Here is a 27,768-nt window from a genome sequence, read left to right as displayed (position 1 = left end):
CCAAAGCAGGGAAGATATCCAAGGTGTGATGAAAGTCATTTAGCAGAAAAAATTCAGGAACAGGAATGACAGAAATAAATAATAACAGGCATGACAGAGAGAACGGATTTTGGCATACCTCCTAAGGGTTCTATAGTTCTCAACCCCATTTTGAGAAATCAAAAAGATCTACCGAAAGCAGATGTCTCTGAGTTACAAAAATAACCAGATGTCCTTATTAGTAGAAGCAAATGTTTGCCTCTTAATTCACACAGAACTATATGCATAGGATCACTGGATGAAATATTGTGTAAATATGGCAGCAAAGAAAATTGTGGCATGAAAGGGTCTGTCCTAAACATGTAAGCATAAAGGTTCTATCTTGAAAAGGAAAAAAAAATATTTTAGATTCATGTAGATTTAAAGGTAAGAGAAGTAAGTTAAACTATTTATACTTTTGTTCACTGTGATAAGTGAGATTGGTTTTTTTAATTATGTATGTCTTTCTATCCCAAATCCTCCTGGTGAACCTTTATTCATTTTACTGTGCTTGTTTAGCTACTCTGTGCATTTTCATTGTATTTTAAACAGTGAAAGCATACGCATGAAACACATTTTTTTCTGAACGAATGATAGTCATCTTGGTTCTGTCAAGTAAAAACAAACAACCTGCAGTAGTATATAAATGCCCTCTTTGCAAGCCTATTGGGATTTAAAAAATATTAAGCCACATTGTTATAAATAGATGTAGTTTGGTGACTGCATTGGGTTGTTAAGCAGAATAAAATGAAAAAAAAAAAAGGGCAAGGTATGAAGTTTTTCTGTTTGTTTTTAAATCAGGCCTTTAGAGTCAAAAAACCTTTAGAATTTAAATGGACTCTTACTTCTGATGTGGAGCATGTTAACATAATTACAAGCTCTTTTATATAGTACTTATAGTCATTGCTAAGTTAATGTTCAAACCTTTGATTAAGAAATCACAAAGCTGAATGTGTTCAGACAGCTGTGTAATAATACCTCTCCTGTTCACAAAACAGAGAACTATTTTAGTTTTTTTCCCTGTTCCGCATATTTATTGATAGAAATCTCTCCTCCTATGCTAGCTATATTTTTAATAGTGAAATTTTAAAATGCTGTATTATGATACATTCTATAACTTGAAAGTTAACAAAAGCAGCTCTGCTCCTTCATGTCCTTGCCTTGTCACGCCCTGGTGCTGTTCATCTCTTCCATCCTTCTTATCAGAGTATCTCAGTGCTTAGTTGAGCTTGTTTATCTTAAAAGAGCAGGAGGCAGGCTTTTAGGGAGTAAGCTGCGTGTTCCAGTATAACAGGCACCAATGCTGTTTGACTTGAAAAACATTTGATCTCTTACATTAACAGCCCATGTCACTGTAATAGGACTACAGCCGGGCTGTTGTTCAGTTTTCTATTATTTTAGCTTTGAAAGAACTGTTAGAGCTGCTCCAAAATCTCCGTGTTTAAAATTGTATATTGGCAGTCCCCCCAGGACTCGTAAGTAAACAAGGTGATGTGTGTGGCCAGAGGGAACATATTTTGTTAGCTTTCTTTTAAATAAGAACCTTCTCTATCTAAAGATGGTTTTTGTCTGATCCCTGATAGTGTGCTGCATGACTTTGCTTTTGTAAATTTGCACATCTTAAAACAGATTTTTGTTTGTTATTAATGTGTGTGCTCAGTAACTATTCATTATGAACTTTAATATTTTTTCTCAAATAGTAGTTTTCTCATGAAGCTTAACTTCAAATATCCTGCACAATTTCCCTAAGTACAGCAGTTTGTGCAGCAGTTGTTGGAAACGGGCAAGCAAGAATCTAAGGGGTATGCTTGTTAGACTTAAATATTACTTAGTTTTATTTTTAAATATTCAGTTATTGGTAATTTCTATGCCAGAAATAGTTGACAGTTGGAATCAGGTAGCAGTATCTAAAGAATAGAAAATAAAATTTATAAAATCAGGTGGGTCTCTTCCTTTTTAAGAGTACCTCTTATTGTAATAGTGATAGAATGGCAGCTTATTGTAGTAGTGGTGGAATGGCAGCAATTTTACTCCTTCCTTTCTTCCTTCCTCTATCTATCTATTTTTAAGAACCTAGTTTGTTTTCCTATTCTGATTCTTTTCTGATGTAATACAGCATTGCCAGGCCACCCAGCACTTTCCTTGCATTTAACCTAAAATACATACATCAGCCAACACAAGCATAATTGGTTGAAAGGCAGCCATCTATCTGGGGAGTTCTGCTAAATACTGAATGTGTCATGCACTTTGACATGACATATCTGTAATATCTGAATACAGAAAGCACTTTTTGCATTAGCTGTAGGTGTTAAAGCAGTAGTATGTTTTAAGAATGTCTGCTGTGCAAATTCTGGCTTGTGAGGTAATGACAAGTGTTTGCCTGCATAGACAATATATTTTTCCCCTTGAGGTCCCCACACACCTAGTTTCCCTCAAGCTCATCATCTCTGTCAGGTTAATCAATAGGCACCGTATGGCAGAGGGTCAGTAATCAGTGTCATCGTGCCTTTAAATCGTGTTGAAAATTTGCTTAAAGCCTGGGCCAATTAACATCGAGATGATGAATGGATGGGAAGATGGAAAGAGCCTGACGCTCAGGGGCTTTGTGAGGAGGAGATGCTCAGCTGTTGAGCAGCAGACACCAGCGAATAAAATCAGCCATTCATGTGAGCTCAGTCCACCCACTCTTAATGATAATGTCAATCTAGCAAAATATATACACATTGGAGTTGTCACAAGTTCATAAATCAAAGGAGTTTGTCAAAGGCATTCAGATTAACGAGGCAGCAGCAATAACAAGTCAAATTTGCATAGAGAATTGCTCGAATCTCAGTAAATTATGGTCCTGTTTTTCATTTGATTATTTGCTAATGTCTCAAGAGGGAGAATGATTATATTAGCATGCAAAATCTACTCCAGAAGTAGAAATCTGAGGTAAAGAAGACCAGCACACTATGACAATTAATCAGCTTCTGCATACTAGCATAAATGTACAAGGCCCAGAAATGAACTTCTTTTTATTATTATTTCTCCTTGCCACTGATCCAAATGGTTCAGCTTGACAGAGACTTTATATTGCTTTAACAGTGTTTTGAATTGTGCCTGCAGGCAAGACATAGTTATGCAGCTATAACCAACCTATCCATCTGCCAACCAGATTGGAATTCTCCTATCCAAGGCTTCCATTAACCCCCACTGACAGCTCCAAACAGGATTAAGAATTTGCAAGCATAAAAAATAGTTGTTCTTTGCAAATATACACAATCCCTTTGCATCTTGAGAAAGGCTACATCTGTGTTTTGTAATTAGTGTTGGACAGTGTAGCAGAGGGAAAAACCTACTTGGCGTTTTTTGGACTTTTGTCATAAGGGAGTAAGGCAGTACTAATGGAAGTTCTGTGTTTGGTTGTCCCAGAGAGTGCTTTCCATTCTATCCACTTCCTAGCACTGTGCTTGAATTGGTGTTATTACTGGAAAATATCACTTCTTGAAAGGTTTAACTAGTGGATCTTGTTGAAGGTGAGCAGTATAGGGAGGGTTTGATGTGGCTGTGGTTTAATAGAATATGTCAAATGATAAACGTGCTGGAGAAGCAATGTGCATGAAAACATGCCAGAGAATATTATCTTATGAGGACACTTGAGGCCCTCCCTAAAATAAAACTGGTACTTGAATAGGATTCTTCAATCAGCTTCTGAACTTAAATGACCTAAGTTTTCTCCATTGTATCCTAGAAGAATTAATTAAAATTTGCTTAAACACACAACACATACACTACCCCCCTGCCACACACAGTGTTTTGTCATTTTCATTGAAGAGTTTGAATGATTTTTATTTATGTAGCTAAATCATCTTTTAACCTTGTAGAAGAATAATTGGTCTTGTTTTTGAAAATTGCAAATCATATATATTGGGAGGGTATAATTAGCTCCAAATCATGTAATAAGGTAAGGGGAAAAATATTAATCCAATGAGTAATTTACAGGTCAAGCCCATGATATGATGTTTGCAACTAGCTATGGAAATTGGTCTCAAGATTTTTCTCTTCACATGGGTTGTCATTTTACATGATGATGAACAAGTGATTCAAAATCATAGTTTTAATTCACCACGATTTACCTGCTTTGCTAAAATGATACAATTTTCCTGTTACAGAGACCATTGAATTCTCCCAGTGAAGAATGTGGCATAGGTGGAAAATGTTACTTCTAGTTTTAGAGCTGGTAATTTTATTTTTAACAGATGTCTGTTCAAACAGGCTCAGGCTCTGTTGCACCATCCAACCTTTAGCAAGATGCTTACTTAAAGATTATTGTAAGTCATTATGAGTGGCTTGACTTTTCATCACTGTGTAAATTAGTTTAGTTTTTTATTTGATTATATAATCAACTCTTAATTATCCATGTCACCAGGAGTTGTGTGTTCGAATAGATAACTGAAAACAGTAAATAAGCCACTTACTAGGTTGTGGAGAATATTGCTCCCGCCATAAACATCTGAAAAGTTAGGAATGCTTTGCTTATCAACAGAAGAACATTTCCTTGTTAATGAAGGGTTGGCAAACTTTATTTGTAAAGGACCAGATAATAAACATTTGAGGTTTTGTGGGCCATAGGACCTCTGTCCTGACTACTCACCTCTGCCATTGTAGTGTGAAAGCAGCCACAGACAAAAGGTAATGAACAAGGGTGGCTAACTTTCAATAAAACATTATTTGTAGAAACTTTATTTAGAGCAGGAGCTGGCAAACTCCTCCTGTAAATTATACTGGCATTAAAGTTTTGGGATGGGGACTTCCCTGGTGGTCCAGCAGTTAGGACTCCACGCTCTCAATGCAGGGGGCACGGATTCGATCCCTGGTCAGGGAACCAGGGTCCCACGTGCCACGTGGCATGGCCAAATAAATAAATAAATGAATAAGTAAAGTGGTGGGATGATAGGACTGTAGTTGGGCTATCACTTTTGAAGTTTCTCTGCTATGAAAACCTTTTATTAAAAAATTTATTTATTTTAATTTATTTATTTTTGGCTGCTTTGGTTCTTTGTTGCGGTGTATGGGCTTCTCATTGCGGTGGCTTCTCTTGTTGCAGAGCATGGGTTCTAGGCACGTGGGCTTCAGTAGTTGTGGCATGTGGGCTCAGTAGTTGTGGCTCGCGGGCTCTAGAGCACAGGTTCAGTAGTTGTGGCACACGGGCTAAGTTGCTCTGCGGCATGTGGGATCTTCCCGGACCAGGGCTCGAACCCTTGTCCCCTGCATTGGCAGGCGGATTCTTAACCACTGTGCCACCAGGGAAGCCCAGATTAATCTTTCTTAATCACCACTACTGTCGTGGTGGTCTTTTTTCCTCAATTTTTAGTGGCTCTTTGCTTCCATGAAATTAAATATGAAGTTCTAGGCCTGGTTTTCAAGACCTTCCAGAATTTCTGCTACATTATATCAAGTTACTTCCCTCAACATACATTTTTCTGCCCTAGTGGCTGTGCACCTAGAGCCTGTGCACCTAGAGCCTGTGCTCCACAACAAGAGAAGCCACTGCAATGAGAAGCCACTCGCCGCAACTAGAGACAGCCTGCAGCAACGAAGACCCAACTCAGCCAAAAATAAAATTAATTAATTAATTAATTAATTTTAAAAAATTGACTCTGAGGATTTAAGTTTGGGATAGAAAGAAAAGTTGAGAAGGAAAGAGCTAGCCTAGAATGGGTGAGAATGGTAAAGAGTGCTTTAAATTTGGATATGTTGGACTTCCCTGGTGGTCCAATGGTTAAGTGGTCCAGTGGTCCAGGGGGTGCAGGTTTGATCCCTGGTCTGGGAAGTTCAATCCCTGGTCTGGGAAGTTCTGCATGCTGTGCGGTGCGGCCAAAAAAACAAAAAAAAAAACAAAAAACCACATAACAACAGAAAAAATAAATTTGGATATGTTGATTTTGAGACAGTTTAAGTTTTTTAAAAAAAAATGTGATTCCTTTTTCTTTGTTTTTCACCCCCAGGTTACTTCTGGAAACATTTTAGCCAAAATACATCCCTGAGATCTAATGCATGGGCTTTAGCAGTATTTCACTTTGACTTTTTCCTACCCAAATTTTTGTTACCATATCTGCATGTCTGCATATGTTATAACTCTAATGCTTCCAGTTTGAAGTTAAATTCAAAGTTGTCAGTGAGGCTTTTATTCTGCCCTTTAAAGTTCTAACCTAGTGAATGCTGGGTTAAGAGATAAACATTCAAGTTAATATAAAAGGTAACAAGTTATATAGTATCTTTTACAGAAATATTTTCATGTAATGCTAATATTTATACACTATTGTTGCTCCAGGACTTACAGACATATTCTGCAAATGATTTACTATAATGAAATGTTCTATCTGAGTGTTGTGAATGAGTTGTTCTGAGCAGTCAGGTTTTTCTAGTTGGCTCAGGGTTAAGAGGTAGAATATAACTTTTATTTTTATTGAAGGAATTTTTTTCCCTCAATTTATTTCTCATTTATCTAACTTCTGTTTTTCCATTTCTTAACATATTTTCTTCTAGGTTTCATCTGTTTGGTTAATTTTTATTTTGACAGATTTACAGAAAAGTTGAAAGAATAGTACAAAAATCCCCTTATACTTTTTTTAAAGAAATATTTATTTATTTATTTGGCTGCATCGGGTCTTAGTTGCAGCATGTGGGCTCTTTGTTGACGCGTGCGGGCTTCTCTGTAGTTGTGGCATATGGGCTCAGTAGTTGTAGCACGCAGGCTCTCTAGTTGTGGCATGAGGGCTCTGGAGCGCACGGGCTTAGTTGCCCTGCAGCATGTGGGATCTTAGTTCCTTGACCAGGGATTGAACCCATGTCCCCTGCATTGGAAGGCAGATTCTTAACCACTGGACCACCAGGGAATCCCTTTATACTCTTCACACAGATTCTCCATATGTTAACATCTTACCATGTTTGCTTTATCTCTATACATACACACATATATATACTAACATCCATTTACTTATATTTTCTGAGTTCTTTGAAAGTTAGTTACAGACATATGTCCTTTTACCTCTAAATGTTTCTGTTGTATGTTTTCTGAAACCAAGGACAGTTCTTTTAAGTAACCACAGTACAAATGATACAAATGAACTTATTTACAAAACAGAAATAGACTCACAGACATAGGAAAGAAACTTATGGTTACCAAAGCGGAAAGGTGGGGGGGGTGCAGGGGGGCGGGGGGATAACTTTGGAATTTGGGATTAACACTACTACTAAATATAAAATAGATAAACAATAAAGGACCTACTGTATAGCACAGGGAATTATATTAAATATCTTGTAATAACCTATAATGGAAAAGAATCTGAAAAAGAGTAGATATAAATGTATAACTGAATCGCTTTGCTGTACACCTGAAACGTAAATCAACTGTACTTCAATTAAAAAAAATAACGACAGTACAAATTGTCAAAATCAGGAAGTTGAATGTATAAACAAACTTTGGTACATCCATACAGTGATAATACTTGCCAATGAAAAGGAAAGAACTGCTGATATATGCAAGAACACAATGAACAAATGAATCTCACAAATGAATGTATTATGTTAGGTGAAAAAAGACAGACTCAAAAAATTCATACTATATGATTCATTTTATGACATTTTAGAAAAGACAAAATTATTGAGACAAAAAATAAATCAGTGATCACTGGGGAAAGGGGTTGTAACTATCAAGGGGGATTTGGGAGGTGATGGGACTGCTTTACATCTTGATTCTGGTGGTTACAGAGCTTTATGCTTTTGTCAAAACTCAGAACTATACAACAAAAAAGAATAAATTTTTCCATATGTAAATTTTAAAAGTGGGGAAACAATCAGGAAATTAACATTGATATGATGTTATTAGTTCATCCATAGACTTGTTTCATATTTTTCCAATAATGTCCTTTATACAAACCTTATGTCATAATACCCACTCAGTAATACCCACTCAATAATTACCCATCAAGAACAGATAAAGGGTGGGGAGGAAAAAAATTGTGGATATAGGCTAGATAGTTATTACTCATCCTGTTAGGCTCAGATCACTTATTTTTCACTGTATAATTCAGTGCAGAGGAGTTTACCATCAATTTTGTTTCAGCCCCTCCCCCCCCAATAACCTCAGATCACAAACTGCATTCAGTTACATCTCTTTAGTTTTCTTTAACCTGAAAGCAGTTCCTTATGACCTTGACATTTTTTTAAGTACAGACTAGTAATTTTATAGGATGTCCCTCAATTTGGGCTAGTCTGTTGTTTTCTCATGATCAGTTTGAAGTTATGTGTTTCGAGCAGGATGACCTCAGAAGTCATAATGTGTTCTTCTCAGTATATCATATCAAGAGGCACATAAGGTTAAGGTGGTGTCTGCCAGATCTCTCCACTGTGAGGCTACTGTTTTTTTCTTTTGTAATTATTAAGTATATTATGGAGAAATATTTTGAGATTATGTAACTCTCCTGTTATTTGTCACCCACTAATTTGTGTGATAAGTCTTACTTGCATCTTTTAGTTACCCTTAAGTAGAACTTACTGGACATAATGTAGCTTGATGACCCAGGGCAGTTGTGAACGTTGTTTATTGGGATGCATCATAGTTAAAGATACAGGGAATAACTGTGCTACTGAGCTCTCCTGGGTGATGTTGGAGAGCACAGGCTTTGAGAACCAGTTGAGGTGACTATTAGGTATACACAGCTATTTCATCATTCCTGGCCACCCTCGACTGTAGAGCTATTAATTTCTTATTCACTGGGTTTCTGACTCCCCTCTTCACTATTAGTAGGGTACCTTACTCCTTGCTCCTGATATCATGACTGTTTAATGTCCCTACTCCTATTTTATGCAACAGAGTTGAATTTTTTATATTGATTTGTTTCTCATGGTGGATGGTCCAGTAAAAGTAAAAAATGAGTAAAAAGCTGGGAAAAAAGAGTAAAAAATGCTGGGTTAATCTATCTAAAAAGAACTAGTTATAACAATGTTTTTCTCTTTTTCCTTTTTGTTAATGTTGAGTTACTTTTTTTTTTAAAAAACAACACAATATATAATATATATATCCTTTGCCCTGATGGGGTGGAGAAGGGAAAGGAGCTCCTCTACAGCTCTATGTTCTGCTCTCAGGTAGTAATTATCCTTTAGCTCCCTTCATCTTTTAATACCTTAGACATTCTTATAATACCTACTCAATAGTTTACTATCTAAATCAGATAAAATAGAGGGTCAGAAGGAAGAAAATTATTGATGTGGGCTAGATAGCCACTACTCATCCTATTAGGTTCAGATCACTGTTTTGCACTATGTAATTTAGTATAGAGAGTTTGCCGTCAATTTTGTTCCATCCCAAGCACCTGTAGAGTAAAAATGTGATTTATAATGTCTTCAGTATAACAAACTTCCACCAAAAAGTAATGAGGCTTCCAACTTTATTATAATGACATTTTAAAAAAACAATTAATTTTGAAATATAGGACCTTACATTGAATTAAAAAGGTTTAGGTGATCTGAAATGGTATCTTATTTAAAGGAGGGTGTAGAACTTCATGGTCTGGGAAATAGTTACTTGCAAATTATAAGTTTAAAATTGAATACTGGCTTAATTGAATACAGTTAAAATTGAATATTGGCTTAAGTTTTTATTATATAAGACATTTAATTTTAGCATTTAAAACATCTGATCTGTACTTTTTTTTTTTTTTAAGAAAAGTTAAATATACAATTGATGTTATGGGTTTAATGTTGACCTTTCCCTTCCTTTGATTCTCTTATAATGGCGTATATTGCTAGTTTCCTTATCTGGAATGCTTTATTTTATTTTACTTTAGTTTATTTTTATTTTTAAATTTTTTTGGCCACACCACATGCCTTCCTAATTCCCCTACCGGGGATGGAACCTGGGCCCTTGGCAGTGAAAGCATGGCGTCCCAACCACTGGCCTGCCAGGGAATTCCCTGGGATGCTTTATAGTCATTAACTCAACTATACCTCTCCTTCATTTTTTTGTAGATAGTCTACATTCCTTTTTTACCCAAAACAGAGAGAAAAAGCAGAATTCTAAAGTTATTGAGCCTCTATCCCTTGCTTGTAACATAGCATTTTTTCTTCTTCTTTGTCCCTAAAATTGACCTTTAATTTAAAGTGATCATTACAAATGTAAAATTATCAAGTTAAACTTCATAAAAGATTTCTGCCCAAAAGGACCTTAATGTACTGGCCTGTCAAGGTGACACACAAGGCATACAGATGTTAGCCACAGAGGGCCTTTTGATACTATATGTATGCTATTTATCCTTTAATATCTTTTAAAATATAATATTTGATACAAAGCAAAAAATTCATAATACCTAAATTTAAAACACTGTTATGATCCTATATTCTAATAATGATTTCATACTTGTATGAAGTTTTTCAGATAAACTCATATGTTGGATATAATTTCTGGATATAAAAGTAACTCCTCAGTTAGAATGTGATGAATATATGTAATGTAATGAGTAAATCAGCTGCAAATTCTAAAATGTTAACATTACACATGTAATTGTGGAAAATAGAGCCCAAATAATGTGTACTTGGATTTTCTGTATTTTGTCTTGCAGAGAGTGATTTACATGTGTTACCAGATTTTTTAAAATTATTTTTTTTTTTTTTTTTTTTTTTTTAAACTTTAGGTTTATTTATTTATTTATTTATTTATGGCTGTGTTGGGTCTTCGTTTCTGTGCGAGGGCTTTCTCTAGTTGCGGCAAGCGGGGGCCACTCTTCATCGCGGTGCGCGGGCCTCTCATTATCGCGGCCTCTCCTGTTGCGGAGCACAGGCTCCAGACGCGCAGGCTCAGTAGTTGTGGCTCACGGGCCCAGCCGCTCCGCGGCATGTGGGATCCTCCCAGACCAGGGCTCGAACCCATGTCCCCTGCATTGGCAGGCAGACTCTCAACCACTGCGCCACCAGGGAAGCCCTAAAATTATTTTTTAATGTGATAAAATACACATAACATAAATTTTATCACCTTTAACATTTTAAAGTGTACAGTTCAGTGGTATTAAATACATTCATAATGTTGTGTAACCATCACCCCCATCCATCTCCGTAACTCTTTTCATCTCGTAAAACTGCAACACTCTACCCATTAAACAATAACTCCTCATTCCTTCCTTTTCCCAGCCCTGGTAACCAACATTCTACTTTCTGTCTCTATGATTTTGACCACTCTAAGTGTCTTATATAAGTGGAATCATACTGCATTTATCTTTTTTTTTTTTTTTTTTTTTTTTTATTTATGGCTGTGTTGGGTCTTCGTTTCTGTGCGAGGGCTTTCTCCAGTTGCGGCAAATGGGGGCCACTCTTCATCGCGGTGCGCGGGCCTCTCACTATCACGGCCTCTCTTGTTGCGGAGCACAGGCTCCAGACGCGCAGGCTCAGTAATTGTGGCTCACGGGCCCAGTTGCTCCGCGGCATGTGGGATCTTCCCAGACCAGGGCTCGAACCCGTGTCCCCTGCATTGGCAGGCAGATTCTCAACCACTGCGCCACCAGGGAAGTCCCTGCATTTATCTTTTTGTGACTGGCTTATTTCACTTAGCATAATGTCTTCAAGGTTCATCCATGTTGTGGTTTGTGTCAGAATATCCTTCCTTTTTAAGGCTGAAGATTATTCCGTTGTATGTATATACCACATTTTGCCTATCCATTCATCCCTCAGTGTACACTTGGATTGCTTACACGTTTTAGCTGTTGTGGATAATGCTGCTATGAACACAGACATACAAATATCTCTTTGAGACTCTGCTTTCAGTTTTTTTGAGTATGTACCCAGAATTGGAATTGTTGGATCATATAGTAATTCCTTTTTTAATTCTTTGAGGAACAATACTGTTTCCCATAGCTGATGTACCATTTTACATTCCCACCAAAGGTGCACAAGGGTTACAATTTCTCAGCATCCACATCAATGCCTGTTATTTTCTGTTTTTTGTTTTTGATAGTAGCCTACCTAATGAATGTGAAGTACCTTGTAGTTCTGCTGTTCATTTCTGAAATGATTAGTGATGTTGGACATACTTTCATGTGCTTGGTGGTCATTTGTATATCTTCTTGGATAAATGTCTACTCAAGTCCTTTGCCCATTTTTTAATCAGGTTGTTCTGTTTTTTTGTTGCTGAGTTTTTACAACTTCTCTCTGTATTCTGGATGTTTATCCTTTATCAATAAATGATTTGCAAAATTTTTTCCCATTTTGTGGGTTGGCTCTTACTCTGTTGATATTTAGAACTCTGAACTCGCTTCCAGTTGAATTGTTGTTATTTCCCTCTTTTTAAGTATTTAAAAATCTCACTGACGTTTTAGGGCCTTCTAGCTGCTGTTTGAAGTGATAATGGCAAGAGTGGACTCTAATTGTAAACTACTGATAAATTTTATTGCTTTGAGCTAACTAAGCACTATGCTGTTTTTAATAAAGAAAAGAAAATCAAATCAGAGAAAAGAGGAAGAGAAATAACTAATTGTTTTTAGGATCCAGACATGAGAACTTGGGCCAATCAAACATTTACTATGGTTTAAAACTAATTATTTAAAAGAGAAGGCAATAATCCTGGTTTAAGTTGTTATCAGCTAAGTATAGACTGGAGGTTTCTTGTGTCCAGTGCCAAAGAACAATAAACTAGACTTATAATGAATATGATCTGCTAGGCAGTGCTTAAATATAGATGAAATACTTTTCCACCTAGATCCCTACATATATTTATTTATATACATGGGCATATGTTTTCCTTTACATAAGTGTATGTCTGTATGTATATAAATCTTCAAATGAACAAATGCATAAATATACACGGTATTCTAGCTTACAGAATTAAAAATGTAATTCAGTTTACTCCCACAGAATAAGACTGAAGATAATGAGAACTGAATTAAAGCTTACTTTCTTTCACAGAATTCCTCAGAGAGAGAAGACTGTAATAATGGCGAACCCCCTAGGAAGATAATACCAGAGAAGAATTCACTTAGACAGGTATGAAATTCAGTCTTACTTAAAAAGCTACCAACAACAAAATAAAAGACAGGAAACCCTCAATTTGCCATTTGTTAAGTACTGGAGCTTAAATTAAGAGTACTCTGAAGTTGGTCTGGCTCTAGCCATCAATTTCAGTCGGTTACATTGTTTTCCCAATCATTTAAAAATTATCCTAGCTATAGGAGTACAGGGCAGTCAGTTGTTTATGTGTAGTGAAAACAAAATCAAAGAAAAGGTTTCTTGTTTAGGAAAAATAACTTGAAGTGCATCTTAAGTGCAGGTAGTAGAATAGTTCTCTTTAAACCTTACTTTTCTATTAAGATTCTTCATACATTAAAAAATAATAATCAAAAGGGATCTACCTATGATGAAGTTAGCTCCTTTTAGTCTAAGCAATATTTGTTTGCTTTTTCTAGAAGTAAAGGCCATTATTAATGACAACTTTAAAATAATTTTTACTCACCACGGTGCCCCCACTCCTCAAAGTTTTTCTTTGAAATTTCAATTCCATGGTGCTCTTTTTAAAAATTAAAATGTTCAAAACGTTTGGTCAAAAAATTGGCTCTTCTTACTGCCTGTAGCAACCTCTAACATCTTCCGTCTCTCACTGGCAACAAAAACAAGTTCTTACAGTATTGCCAGCAGTAGTAAAAATAATTTTATTTTACTTGCATTTATGGCATTATTCTAAGAAAAAGGAGAAGAGATTAAATATTTGTTGAGCACCTACCGTGAACCTGATACTTATTTTACTTCACTCTCACGATAACCCTGTAAAGTTGCTAGGTACGATTTCCATTTTATAGATGAAGAAAATGGAGGCTGAGAGAGATTCGATGACTTGTTTATTTAGCAAGTCAGTGATTTGAAACCCAGATCTCAGTGTTGCCAAAGCATTTCTACTTCTGCCTTCTAACTCTATAGGTTGTAGACAGTGTTAATTTAGGGGAAAAGTAGTTGAAATTGTGACACACTCATTTATTTACTATATGTTAAAACATTTTTGGATGGGCAAAATTTTGTTTATAAAAATAATTGTGTGGTAAGTAGAATTGAATCAGTTCAGGGAGCTTTGTTAAATAGCCAAAAGATCAGGGATTGATATTGTTCAGTTAGAGTTTTAACTATTTGGAGATAAACACCTGACCTATGAATCTAAATATATAGGACAAAACTGAATAAGATAAATTTGGAGGTGGAAATACTCTGCCCACTATACAGAAACAACTGTCAGAAAACAATGACATGACAAAAAGTTTTGGCAACTTTATTTAAGCTAACAAACGAATATTCACTCTGCAAAGTTATAAATTAATTTTAATAGGCTGATCCAGATGGTCCATTTGGAAAATGGATAGGCTGATCTGTTGAAAATTAAACTAAATTTATCTCTCTCATACTTCAAACTGAAGCAAGAGAGAGAATCGTGCCTATTAAGTCCAGCACATACAGATGGACCAGCAGGTCACACATGGGACTAATCTGATTCATTTTAAAAATAAATGCATACATTATTGAATCATTTTATACTTGCAAGATCTGTTGTGTGCAGTATTTGAAATAATGTTGTTTTTTTCATTGCTTTTTTAGCAGGTTCTCTTTACCCCCTCTGCTTTAATATAACAACCGTTTTTGGGTTTGTTTTTGTTTGTCCTCCTAGTGCTCCAAACTGATTTTTCTAATATCTGTCATTCAGTGTTGAGATCCAAGCTCTGGAGATTAATTAGGTCATGAGGCTTTTCCCCCTCCTTTCTTTGTAAAGGGTTTTATCTCCATTCTCTTTGTGAAGAGCATGAACTCAATGTTCTTGGAAAGAGAAATGGCCTTTAGAAATGGGGAAGTAGGAGATCCTCCTGGGGCACTTGGAGTCTTTTAGCTTCTGGGTGTTTTAACAGCCCCATGAATGCAGATTTGTAAATTTATTGCAGTGCCATCTGTTTTTTTGCTCGAACCAGATTACTGTTGGCTTGTGTCTGTCTATTGTGGTGGTCACTCCCTAGGAGCTTGCCCTCTCAGTCTTAGGGATGAGTGATGAATAGCAGGGGTCAATAGAAGCGGGTCACAGGGCAGCTGTCCAGGATTGCCCTGAACTTGATTACGCCACCGCCAAGTTTTTTAATGTAGGATGTAGTATATAAGCTGTTTAAACTCCCTCTTTTCGCTAATGCATATGAACAATAATGAAGTGCCATTTGCTCCCCACACCCCACCTTTAGTCAAGTTATTATAGATAAAAAGATGTCAAAGCTGCCTTTTACCTAGTGTTGATGTAAGTAGGATTTGCATCATGTGGGCCAGTCCCTTGAGATTCTTTTGCAGACTATTTCTAATGGGGTTTCAGGAACTCTTTCACCACTGATTTTAAAATGCTAAGTTATGTTCTAATAAATTTAGTGTTGTTTTAAACTAATTTAGAGTTTACATATATTATTCTAAAGTATAGTTTTACCATTGTTGATAGGATATGACCACTGCCTGTTAACTTGGAGTTATTTAACTACTGGAGGAGCTGAAAGAAGTATAATCATTACAGTTCTTACAGACATTAAAAGGGTAAAAGGGAATATGACAAATAACTTTAAGGCAAAAATTTGGCTTCTTCAATGATACGGACGAATTCCTTGAAAAACACAACTTACTGAAACCAAAACAAAGTGAAACAAAATTTGAATAGCCGTATGTCTATTTAAAAAATTGAATTATCAAAAGGCCCATAGGGTTTCCTGGTGAACTCTATCAAACATTTAAGGAATAAATAACACCAAAATAGAAAATAGAGAAGGAAAGAACACTCCCTGACTTGTATTATGAGGTTACCATAACCATTATTCCGAAACTTGACAAAGACCTTAGCAGAAAAAGAAACTATTGAAGGAGAAAGTCACGAGACGTTACTCCCTGTGTCACCAAGTCATTTTGTATACCTGCTTTTCCATTTCATTTCCAACATCAGAAGGCAGTAGAGTTCGGGGCGGGGGAAAGAAATGCAATGTATTCTTTTAATTTTCTAAGTTTTTTAATAATCTTCTGACATCTTGGCATTAAGTGTAAACTTTTATTTAAAGGACGTACAAAGTAGCTACAATTTTCTTCTTACTTTTATTCCTAGAATGTGAAGCCAAGAAAACCATAACAAATGTGTTCGTATCTTTTAATTCATATCTGCAAACAAGGGCAAAGGCCTGGGAGGATACATGAAAGTACTCATTACTTTTTGAAAACATAACCTTACAACACACAACTCCTTCTTTGCTTCACATTGGTGCTAATAGGATCTGTCACCCCTGCCTTTCTCTGTAATTGAGTAAATTGTGACCTCTGTCTAATCCTTCTCCCATCCCCCATTCCCTTTGTGTATGTGTCCACTTACCATCCTGAGAACGTGGGTAGTGATAAATAAAGCATTGAGTAGTGCTCTCTCAACGCTTTGAAAGCAGCATGATGCCAGCCCTCTAGTTATATTTCTTTAAGTGTTTACGTTTTTCTGTATTCTTTCTCTTGTGTAGCTGGAACCCTGGGGATGCAAAGCCATGAGAGAGGCCAAGAAGCTAACAAAGTAGCTGTCTCCCTTGTTAGCTTGTTCCTTTATTCTTTAAAAACAAGATAAAAACCATCTGGCTCAGGGCATTACATTTTCCTCCCCCATGCACCTCTATAGATGGAGACTTCACCTGCAGTGAGGGTTTACATTGATTAGGGAGGGAGCAGTAATTCAAGCTTCCATCCTCTTCAAGGATACTTTGCAGTCTTTAAAGGTGCTGACCCACTGAGTTAAACTGTCAAGGGAGGATAAAAAAGTATCTTCATCCCAGGAGGTAACAGCTGCTAGGTTTTCAACACCTTGCATGCTGCTGGAAGAATGTCACAATTGTCAGCTGAAAGAAAAATGACTCTGTTGTCATCTTCTGTTAATGACTGGGCCTTATAAAAGGAACTACATAAGCCTTTTAGAAGGAATAAGTAGCTGTTTTCCTTTCCTACCACCTTCCCCCACCTCTCCCCCAAATGCCTATGTCGTTCTAAACATTACCTTGGAGTAGATGCACAAAAAACAGCGGTGAAGAACTTAAAGTTAAAACAACCCAGTGTAAGCATGGAGGTCTGATTGGCATAGCTCCTTTATACAGTTGGCTGAGTAGGAGGAACAAGCACATCACTGACACAGAAAATGACATTATCGTGTGTATTAACCAAACAACAACAACAACAAAAAGTCATTCATAAGCCAGTGAACTGAGAGAAAACATACTGTATTTCTGCTCTTTGGAGGACAATTTGTTTTCAAGCAGCATCCAGATGGGTAAATACCACGACATTTCTTTTTTCAAGAGATCCACTTCTTTTCTTCCTTTAAAAAAAAAAAAGGGAGAGAAAATCACTGAATTTTACTTCCTTTGATAGCTCTGTAATGTTTGTATATAATGGCATTCCCTTCTTTCTGATTTGATTGATGAGGGGGAAAGGTTTAATGAAGTCCCTGATATCAGGCAGACAGGTTTTTTTCCTATTTGTTTTTGGTTAGTCATTTTAATTGTATTGAGTAATTAGAAGGTACACACAGCCAAGGGAGCTTTGTTCTGATAATTGCTCAAGAAAATCCATTCCCTATCTGCCTTTGCTTTGTGTTAAGACATTTCTCCCCCTAGTGGCAATAGTAAGCACTTTGTCTTGGCAGTAGGCAAGGTGTAATTGCAATATGACAAACTATGCTTCAGGGACTATCTTGTAAATACTTTAGTTTGGGGTTTGGCATTATTTCATTATATATGTGTGTTTTTTCCCCCTAAGAAACTTCCTACCTCTTTTTTTTTTTTCCTGAAGTGCTTTGGGCTTTGGATGGAAAAAAATTGCCTGAAATGTTTATTAAAAAAAAAAAAACAACCGTAGTACATCCTGGGTAATGTTTTGCAGCTTGACTTAATTTTAGTCATCTGTTTTAATTACCTATTTATAAAAATACTTTTGCATTTGTAGACATTATTTAATACTTTGGAAGAAGCACCTCATTTGAAATAAATAAATAAATTTTACTTATTTTTAAATAGTCCATATAAAAGACCTTAAAGGTAATTAATGTAGGTCCCTTAAGTAAGACAAAAATGATCTTTCCAAGTCTGATGAAGTGATTTGTTTATTTAACTTCCCACTTTGGCTGAATCCTTCAGAGTCTAATAACTTTTTTTTAAAAAATGGTTTTTGCAATTTGTGTCTGGCTACAGGAACCCTTCTTCAAAAGCAAGCAATTTAATAACCAGCTTTCTTAAAATTACTTTGAGGAAGGAAGACTGTATAGGGGGTTGGTGTTTTGTTTTATTTTTATTTCAGTGTAATCATTCTTCGATAAATTGTGTAATTGCTGATTTAGTAGAAAAAATATTATTGAACTCCTGGGTTGTAATGACCATAAAAAGTGTATTTTCATATAGAGACTTGAGATATTGTGAATAAATTATAAAGGAAACAGCTTATATGTTGGTTGAAGTCCATATGGGCCCAATTTATTTTGTGTTCAGTGCTTAATCTGGATGTACCATTAAAAAGGTGGGAGGGGCTATTGTATCCAGTTGTGTGAATCCTTAAAAAATCTGCCCTAAGAGCAACATGGAATGAGATCAGATACAACTTTGCATCTATTGAATGCGATTTGGTAGCATCATTGAGGCATTTTTAAAGCCCAGTTCCACCTTCCCTAGATGTCATTTTTTAGTTTGCTTTTTCTATCCCGCATTCTTGCTGGGGACTTGATATTTTTATTTTTATATATATATATATATATATATATATATATATATATATATATATATAATCTGAAGGTCCCTGTGTACCCCTCCCCACCCCCTAATTGGTAGCCATTTTCATTATAACTGTATCTTGTTTTGCTATAGGGCTGCTGAACAGATTTCTTAAGCAGCTTTTTGCAAGGTTAAAAGAATGCAGCCCGGTAACAAGTTTGTGTCATTTTAAATATATACCTTCTAGTAAATAAGGAGAAGTCTGGCAATCAATCCCTTTTAGTGTGTTATATGTTTCACCTGACAACTAAACCTTCTATTGATTAGCCATTACTTTGTTAGATAATCCTATGTCATTGAATCCATTGTAAAAAATTAAACTCTTTAAAATGTTTTACCCTAGCAGCAGTGTGAAAATTGAAAACTTGTTCAGAATTACAGCCTGCTTTCACAAAGAAGGTAGTTTTCAGCAAGGCATCTTACTGGTTTATGCTTACGTGCTTTATATGCAATATAAAAACATATTAAAGTACTCTAATGCAAAACTCTCTGTCTCTGGTTTAGCAATGAAGCTACCTTTTCAGATGTTGCATGGGTACAGAACCTATCTTGCCTGTGGCTCTTATACTCACTAGGTTATTTAGCTGGAAGGAGTCTTATAATAGTAAAATACTGAATGTAAAATATTTGATTCTTTAGAAAGCCTTTTTATTCCAGAGTGGTCTAAGGACTGTGATCAGTTTTGGTTTACTAATCTAGGTGACTTCCTTTGGGGAAAAAGAAGATCATATACCCATTTTACAGATGGAATGTCTAGAAAATAAAAACCTATATATACCCTTACTCTAGAAACTCCTGCAGGTTCCCTAATGTTCCCCTGAGTGTGTTATACTCATTTCTGAGGGGAAAAGGAATTTTGGAGGAAAAATTAGTTTTCTACCTGCCATGACTATTTTATTCAGAAAAATAAAATAACATTTTTATTAATTAACTGGACAGAGCTCTAATACTTTATCCCCTAAATATTAACTGCAGACTTTTATATTTTCATTGAAATAAAGTTTTCTTATAGTGAATTATATAGATATTAATTGCATAAGTCAATAAATTTTTGATAAGTCTTTCCAGTTGTGTAACCACCACCCCAATCAAGCTATAGGACATTTTCATTACCCAAGAAAGTTCCCTTGTTCTCCTTCCCAGTTTCCCCACCCACAATGAATCAAACATTTATCAGCTTCCTGTCATAGATTAGTTTCGCCTTTCTTGAATTTTATGTAATAGAATCATCCATGTTGGGAGTCTCACTATCACTCAGCATAATGCTTATGAGATTCATCTATACTTCTGTGTTTATCAGTGGTTTATTCTCTTTTATTGTACAGTAAATTCCATTGAATAAATATACTACAGTTTGTTTTCCATTCTTTTGATGGACACTTGAGCTATTTCTGTTTTTATAAATGAAGTTGCTATGAATGCTCTTTAAGCTTTTTTGGTGAGCATGTGTTAAATACTTTTTCATGTGCTTTTTGACTATTCACATATTTTCTTTTGCGAAGTATCTGGTTTTTTGCCGTTAAAAAAATTGCATTGTCTGCCTTATTAATGAGTTCTAGATAGTCCTCTGTCAGATATGTGTTCTGAATATTTTCTCACAGTCTGTATCTTGCCTGTTTATTCATGGTGTGTTTTGATGAGAAGTTTCTAATTTTTGAATGAAGTCCAGTCAATCAACCCTTACCCCATGATTATGAAGATATTCTAGGTTTTGTTCTATTGATAGAAGCTTTATAAGTTTTAGCTTTTACCTTGAAGTCTGATCCATTTCAAATTAATTCTTAAGTGTACTGTGAAGTAGAGTTTGGGGCTCATTCTTTTCCCCATACTTCTTTTTGACTAAAAAATTTTAAGATAGTTTATTTATTTTTTCCTGCAGTTTATTGTTAACATTTTATTGTGCTTATTTTCTGATTGTTTGGTTGACTAGTATTTGTTTGCTCATTTATTATTTATATTTTTTATTGAAGTATAGTTGATGTATCATATGTTACAGGTGTACAGTATAGTGATTCACAGTTTCTAAAGGTTATACTACATTTATAGTTATTATAAAATATTGGCTATATTCTCTGTGTTGTACAATCCCCATACTTTTTTATTCAGTTGTTTTGGAACCATCATTGAAAAGGCTTTCCTTTCCTCCATTGAATTACATGAGTGCCTTTGTCAAAAATCAGTTGGCTGTACAAGTGTAGTCTATTTCTGAACCTCCTGGAAAAGAGGCTGCTTGCTGCTGTATGCAGAGTAAAGGGTAACAGTGGCTGAGGCACTGACCAACTCCTACTTCATGTCCTTGCATGACACAGAAGATGAGCTCAAAGTCCTCTATTTTTTTTAGAGTTGTCTGTCCTTGCACCAAATATTACACTGTCTTGGTTGTTGTAATTTTAATAATTCTTGAAATCAGGTAATGTGAGTCCTCCACATTTTAATTTTTAATATTGTTTTGGCTATTCTAGGTACTTTACACTTCTATGTAAATTTTAGAATCAAGTTAGAATTTCTATTAGAAAGAAGTCTGTGGGGTGTTGATTTGGATTTTTTTGAAGCTATATATTCATTTGAGTAGAATTAACCTCTCAATAATATTGAGTCTTCCAGTGTGCAGACAGGGTCTGTATCTCTGTTTGTCTTTTTAAATTTTTCTAAGCAATGTTTTTTAGTTTTCAGTGTACATTTCTTGCACATAGTTTGTTAGATTTATTCCTAAGTACTTAATGTTTGTCAATGCTATTGTAAACTTTTCTCATTCTCTGTTTGTTGCTAGATCATATAAATGCAATTGGTTTTTGACTGTTGACCTTGTTTCCTATCATTTGTGAATAAAGAGAATTTTATTTTTTCTTTTCCAACCTATTTGCCTTTTGTTTCTTTTTCTTGCTTTATTTGAATGGCTAAGGCCTCCCTATAATGTTAAATAAATGTGGTAAGAGGACATCTTTGCCTTGTTCCCAGTTGAGAGAGAGTATTACGTCTTTTGCCACTAAGTATGATGTTAGTTGAAATTTTTTAGATGACCTTTATGGGATTGAAGAAGTTCCCTTTTATTCCTAGCTTGCTGAGGTCTTTTTTTTTTAAATCATGAATGGGTGTTTAATTTTGTCAAATTCACCTCCCCATTCTATTAATATGGAGAATTACATTAATTGACTTTATTAAGAAATTTTGTGTCTGTGTTCATGAGGGATATTGGTCTGTAGTTTTTTTTCAAACGTCTTTGTCATGTTTTGGTGTCAAGGTTATGCTGGCCTTATAAAATGAGTTAAGAAGTCTTTCCTTCCTCCTCCATTTTCTAAAAGTGTTTGTATATGATCCTGATGTTCTTCTTCCTTAATATTTAATAGAATTCACCAGTGAAACCGTCTGGGCCAGAAGTTTTCTTTGTGGGAAGATTTCTTTTTAAATTTATGTGGCGTGGTTTTTAATAATTTCAACTTCTTTAATAGATATAGAGCTGTCTAGATTTTCTATTTCTTATTGTGTCAGTTTTGGTAATTTGTGTCTTTCAAGAAATGTGTCCTATTTTATTCAACAGATTGTGAACTATTAATATATTTTATTTTATTTTAATACTCTTACATTTTGGGCCAATGAGAGCCCATTTAGGCTGGCATCTATTTCTCCTCTGATGTATGTCCAACATTCCCTGAGTGTTTCCAGGTTCATCTTGTATTTACCCTGTCCAATCCTGGAATCAACCATTTCTCCAGGGAACTATGGTTCCTTTTAGTGAAGAATGGTATATAGAAGCCAAGATTTAAGCATTAACTTTTATTTTACATCTATATTATATGTTTTGAAAACCATGAGTTCACACTGATGCCTCCAGTTCCAATACAGTGACACAGAGTTTGTTTTAGATTTCTCCCTCTTCATATTTGTAATTCTCTTTTCTAATGGTAAGAAACCTGGTTTGAGTTTTTTCCTTTTAGCACTTAAAAAAATCATGTTCCCCAGGGAATTCCGTGGTGGTGCAGTGGTTAGGACTTGGCGCTTTAACTGCCAAGGGCCCAGTTCAGTCCCTGGTCGGAGAACTAAGATCCCGCAAGCCTCGAGGTGCAGCCAAAAAAAAAAAAAAAAAAAATAGTGTTCCCTTGTCTTCTAACCTTCATTGTTTATGGTGAAAAATCTGCCATTATTTATATTGTTACTCCCATGTGTGCAGCTTCCCTTTTTTCTTTGGCTGCATTTAAAGTTTTGTCTTTGTTATTGGTTTTCAGCAGTTTTGACTGCGTTGGGCCTAGGTCTTGTTTTCTGATTTGGGGTTTTTTTGTATTAATCTTCTGGGAGTTGCTTATCTTAGATCAGTAAGCCAATGGTTTTTACCAAATTTTAGAAATATTTGGTCACTATTTTTATAACTTTTTGTGCCCCATTCTTGCCTCTCTTCTGGGTCTCCAATTACACAATGTTAGAGCATTGAAAATTGTCCCACAGGTGGCTGAGACTCTGTTCTTTTTTTTCTTTTACTCTTTCTGTTCTTCAGATTATTTCAGTTGAATCTGTCTCTGAAGTTCATTGGTCTTTTCTTCTGCCATCTCCAACCTGCTTTTAAGTCCATCCAGTAAATTTTTAATTTCTAGAATTTGTTTGGTTCATTTTAGTTTTTTATTTTAAGGGTGAAAATTTCCATCTGTTTACTCATTGTGATTGTATCTTTCTTTAAGTTGTTGAACATATTTGTTATAGCTTCTGTAGAGCCTTTATGTACTGATTCCCATAACTAGATCATCTCGGGGTCATTTTCTATTGATTTCTTTTTCTCTTTACTATGGGTCCCATTTATTTTCTTCTTCTCATGTCTAGTGTTTTTGATTGTATAGTGGACATTATAAACAATACATTGTGGAGACTCTGGTTTCTTTTATCTTCCTCTGATTATCTTACTGGCTGATCACTGTGACTTCATACAGTCTTGGTTTATGTTTGTTAGGGCAGGTGTGTTTTGGTTTTGACCTTAGTCCTGAGGCACATCCCTTAGTCCTGAAGACTTACTCTTTAGTCTAAATGCAGGGTCTTTCTAAGTTTTCAATGGAAAGTTTGAGATGCTTATTAAGCCCCTCTAATTTAGTAGGAATCAAATTCAAAACCTTGTCTCCCCTCATGGGCAGCAGCTGGAGTCTCTGCTCAGATCTTGCAGTCTTCTAGCTTTTACTTTCCATTGGAATATTTGGAGTCTCCCATTTATGTAAGTAGTTTGAGGGTTAGCCATGGATTTGAGGGAAATTTATATGCATGTTTTGATGCTTCATCCCTGCCCGGTCTCTTTCTATTTTCTATTTTTCTTCTCAATTTCTAGCCACTATGGCTGCCCTGAACTCCATCTTCTGACATCTCAAGCTGATAGGCTGTGGCTTTCTAACTGAATTTTAGTCACCCTGCACCAAATAGCCTAGTGAGTACCCTCAGGGAAAAAGCACGTAAACATGGATCTTACCCAGTGTGAGTCTCCTTTTTCAAAGTCAGTCCACACCTCCCCCCAATTTCTGCCTACTTTTGGTCAACCTCTAGTGCCTTTGTTATTTTAAAATATTTTTTCCATGGTTTATAATTGTTATCTGAAAAGGGGTTAATCTAATACAAACATCTCTGCCATTACTGGGACCAGAACTCTTTGACTTAAAGTTTTATTTTATTTAGTATATATCAATTGCTTCATAAATGTCTTAAAAACACATTAAGTTTCATTTTTTTAAAATTGTGTTGTCAGATGACATAAATCACAACAAGCTCCTTTTTGACCCACCTCCTAGAGAAATGGAAATAAAAACAAAAATAAATAAATGGGACCTAATGAAACTTAAAAGCTTTTGCACAGCAAAGGAAACCATAAACAAGACGAAAAGACAACCCTCGGAATGGAAGAAAATATTTGCAAATGAAGCAACTGACAGAGGATTAATCTCCAAAATTTACAAGCAGCTCATGCAGCTCAGTATCAAAAAAACAAACAACCCAATCCAAAAATGGGCGGAAGACCTAAATAGACATTTCTCCAAAGAAGATATACAGATTGTCAACAAACGCATGAAAGGATGCTCAACATCACTAATCATTAGAGAAATGCAAATCAAAACTACAATGAGGTATCACCTCACACCAGTCAGAATGGCCATCATCAAAAAATCTACACACAATAGGGCTTCCCTGGTGGCGCAGTGGTTGAGAATCTGCCTGCCAATGCAGGGGACACGGGTTCAAGCCCTGGTCTGGGAAGATCCCACATGCCGTGGAGCAACTGGGCCCGTGAGCCACAATTGCTGAGCCTGCGCGTCTGGAGCCTGTGCTCCGCAACAAGAGAGGCCGCGATAGTGAGAGGCCCGTGCACCGCGATGAAGAGTGGCCCCCGCTTGCTGCAACTAGAGAAAGCTCTCGCACAGAAACGAAGATCCAACACAGCCATAAATAAATAAATAAATAAAATTTTTAAAAAAATCTACACACAATAAATGCTGGAGAGGGTGTGGAGAAAAGGGAACCCTCTTGCACTGTTGGTGGGAATGTAAATTGATACAGCCACGATGGAGAACAGTATGGAGGTTCCTTAAAAAACTAAAAATAGAACTGCCATATGACCCAGCAATCCCAGTACTGGGCATATACCCTGAGAACTCCATAATTTAAAAAGAGTCATGCACCTCAGTGTTCATTGCAGCACTGTTTACAATAGCCAGGACATGGAGGCAACCTAAGTGTCCATCGACAGATGAATAAAGAAGATGTGGCACATATATACAGTGGAATATTACTCAGCCATAAAAAAAAGAAACTGAGTTATTTGTAGTGAGGTGGATGGACCTAGAGTCTGTCATACAGAGTGAAATAAGTCAGAAAGAGAAGAACAAATACTGTATGCTAACACATATATATGGAATCTAAAAAAAAAAAAAAAAAGTTCTGAAGAACCTGGGGTCAGGACAGGAATAAGACGCAGACGTAGAGAATGGACTTGAGGACACGGAGAGGGGGAAGGGTAAGCTGGAACGAAGTGAGAGAGTGGCATGGACTTATATATACTACCAAATGTAAAATAGATAGCTAGTGGGAAGCAGCTACATAGCACAGGGAGATCAGCTCGGTGCTTTGTGACCACCTAGAGGGGTGGGATAGGGAGGGTGGGAGGGAGACGCAAGAGGGAAGAGATATGGGGATATATGTATATGTATAGCTGATTCACTTTGTTATAAAACAGAAACTAACACACCATTGTAAAGCAATTATACCCCAGTAAAGATGTTAAAAAAAAAAAAATTGTGTTGTCGGGACTTCCCTGGTGGTCCCGTGGTAGAGAATCTGCCTTCCAATGCAGGGGATGCGGGTTTGAATCCTGGTCCAGGAGCTAAGATCCCACATGCCGCGGGGCAACTAAGCCCGCACGCCACCACTACTGAGCTTGCGCGCCTCAGCTAGAGCCCGTGTGCCGCAAGTTACAGAGCCCACACACTCTGGAACCCGTGTGCCACAACTACAGGGCCCACTTGCCCTGGAGCCTGCGTGCCACAGCTAGAGAAGAAATAAAACCCACACGCCACAACTAGAGAGAAGCCCACACGCCGCAGTGAAGAGCCCGCGTGCCACAACAAAAGATCCCACATGCCTCAACGAAGATCCTGTGTGCCACGACTAAGACTCAACACAGCCAAAAATAAATTAAATAAATAAATCTTTTTTTAAAAAAAATTGTGTTGTCTGTACATGAATAGTGTTTGTGGTATTAGCAGTTGCAAAAGAAATACTGAACCTGAGTCCAGAATGTATTAGTACATGTCCCAATAGCACCTGTACACTAATGTCAAATGATCGTTTATTCTTTTAAAATATGTGTTTGAAATAATTTCAACTTAAACAATATAAGAATAAAACAAATGGATAAATTTTTAAAAGTTTAACTTGTTTAAATGGAAAACCAAATTTATAATGTTATTTTTCCCTATTTTCTTAAATTTTATTCTTGTCTATTTACTCTTTTCCAAAGAATGATAATTGACCAAAAATGAACTATTTAAAATATCTATACATCCATTGCTAATATAAGTAAATACATAAATGAATAAGTAAACAAACAGGGGAAGAACTCATAGCGCTTCCTTAAGAAGAATTCCAATTAATAGATGTAGATGGAAAGAGAAATTTAAAAGTCACCATTAGAACAGCACAGTAAAAATTACAACAGGCAAGATCCACCAGTATGCTACAATTAGCAGGCAAAAGTTGAAGCAGAAGCAAAATATTTGCGTAGTCTTCAAGTATTTCCCACAATATATTTAGTAATTTCTAAAGGAAAAATAATAAGCTTATAATAGAGAATCTTGGCAGACACAACCTTAGGCAAGTGGTCAAGGTTAATATCACCAGAAACACTCAGCAACATACCTCTTGACTTGATGCATTGAGAAGGGCATATCACCTCTGTTGTATCCTTCCCAATAATGTATAACCTCAATCTGATCATGAGAAAACATGAGACAAACCCAAACAAAGGGACATTCTGTAGATTAATCAGTACTCTTCAGAAGTGTCAGAATCATGAAAGACAAGCAAAGACTGAGGAATTGTCACAGGTTAGAGGAAACTAAGGATACACAGCAACTAAATGCAATGTGGGATCTTGGATTAGATCCCGAACAGAAAAAGGATGTTAGTGGAAAAACTGGTGAAACTCAAATAAGTTCTTAACTTTATATTGTACCAAGGTTAATTCCTTAGTTTTGACAAATGTTATGTGGTTGTGTAAGACATCAACATAAAGGGAAGCTGGGGGATTTCCCTGGTGGTCCAGTGGTTAAGAGTCCAGCTTCCAATGCAAGGGACGTGGGTTCGATCCCTGGTGGGGGAACTAAGATCCCACATGCTGCAGGGCAACTAAGCCCACGCGCTGCAACTATTGAGCAAGCCCACACGCTGCAACTAGAGAGCCCACGTGCTGCAACTACAGAGC

The 27,768-nt window shown here is 36.3% G+C and overlaps 1 protein-coding gene across 13 annotated transcripts in view; it reads left to right on the top strand.

Moving 5' to 3' along the window:
• Positions 1 to 27,768, top strand: part of BTRC (beta-transducin repeat containing E3 ubiquitin protein ligase) — a 182,516-nt gene that overhangs the window by 86,908 nt on the left and 67,840 nt on the right. For 7 of the 13 annotated variants that reach the window (XM_082425198.1, XM_082425190.1, XM_082425194.1 and 4 more), the window contains one exon: positions 12,955 to 13,032. The exons of the other annotated variants lie outside the window; for them this stretch is intronic. In XM_082425198.1, the coding sequence (XP_082281324.1) occupies positions 12,955 to 13,032 (78 nt within the window). The remainder of the gene's footprint in view (positions 1 to 12,954; positions 13,033 to 27,768) is intronic. 13 annotated transcript variants of the gene reach the window in all.

Source organism: Balaenoptera physalus (genome assembly GCF_965194825.1).
Source record: "Balaenoptera physalus genome assembly, chromosome: 14".
Classification (NCBI taxonomy): Eukaryota; Metazoa; Chordata; class Mammalia; order Artiodactyla; family Balaenopteridae; genus Balaenoptera; species Balaenoptera physalus.
This window is presented reverse-complemented; position numbering and strand designations above follow the sequence as displayed.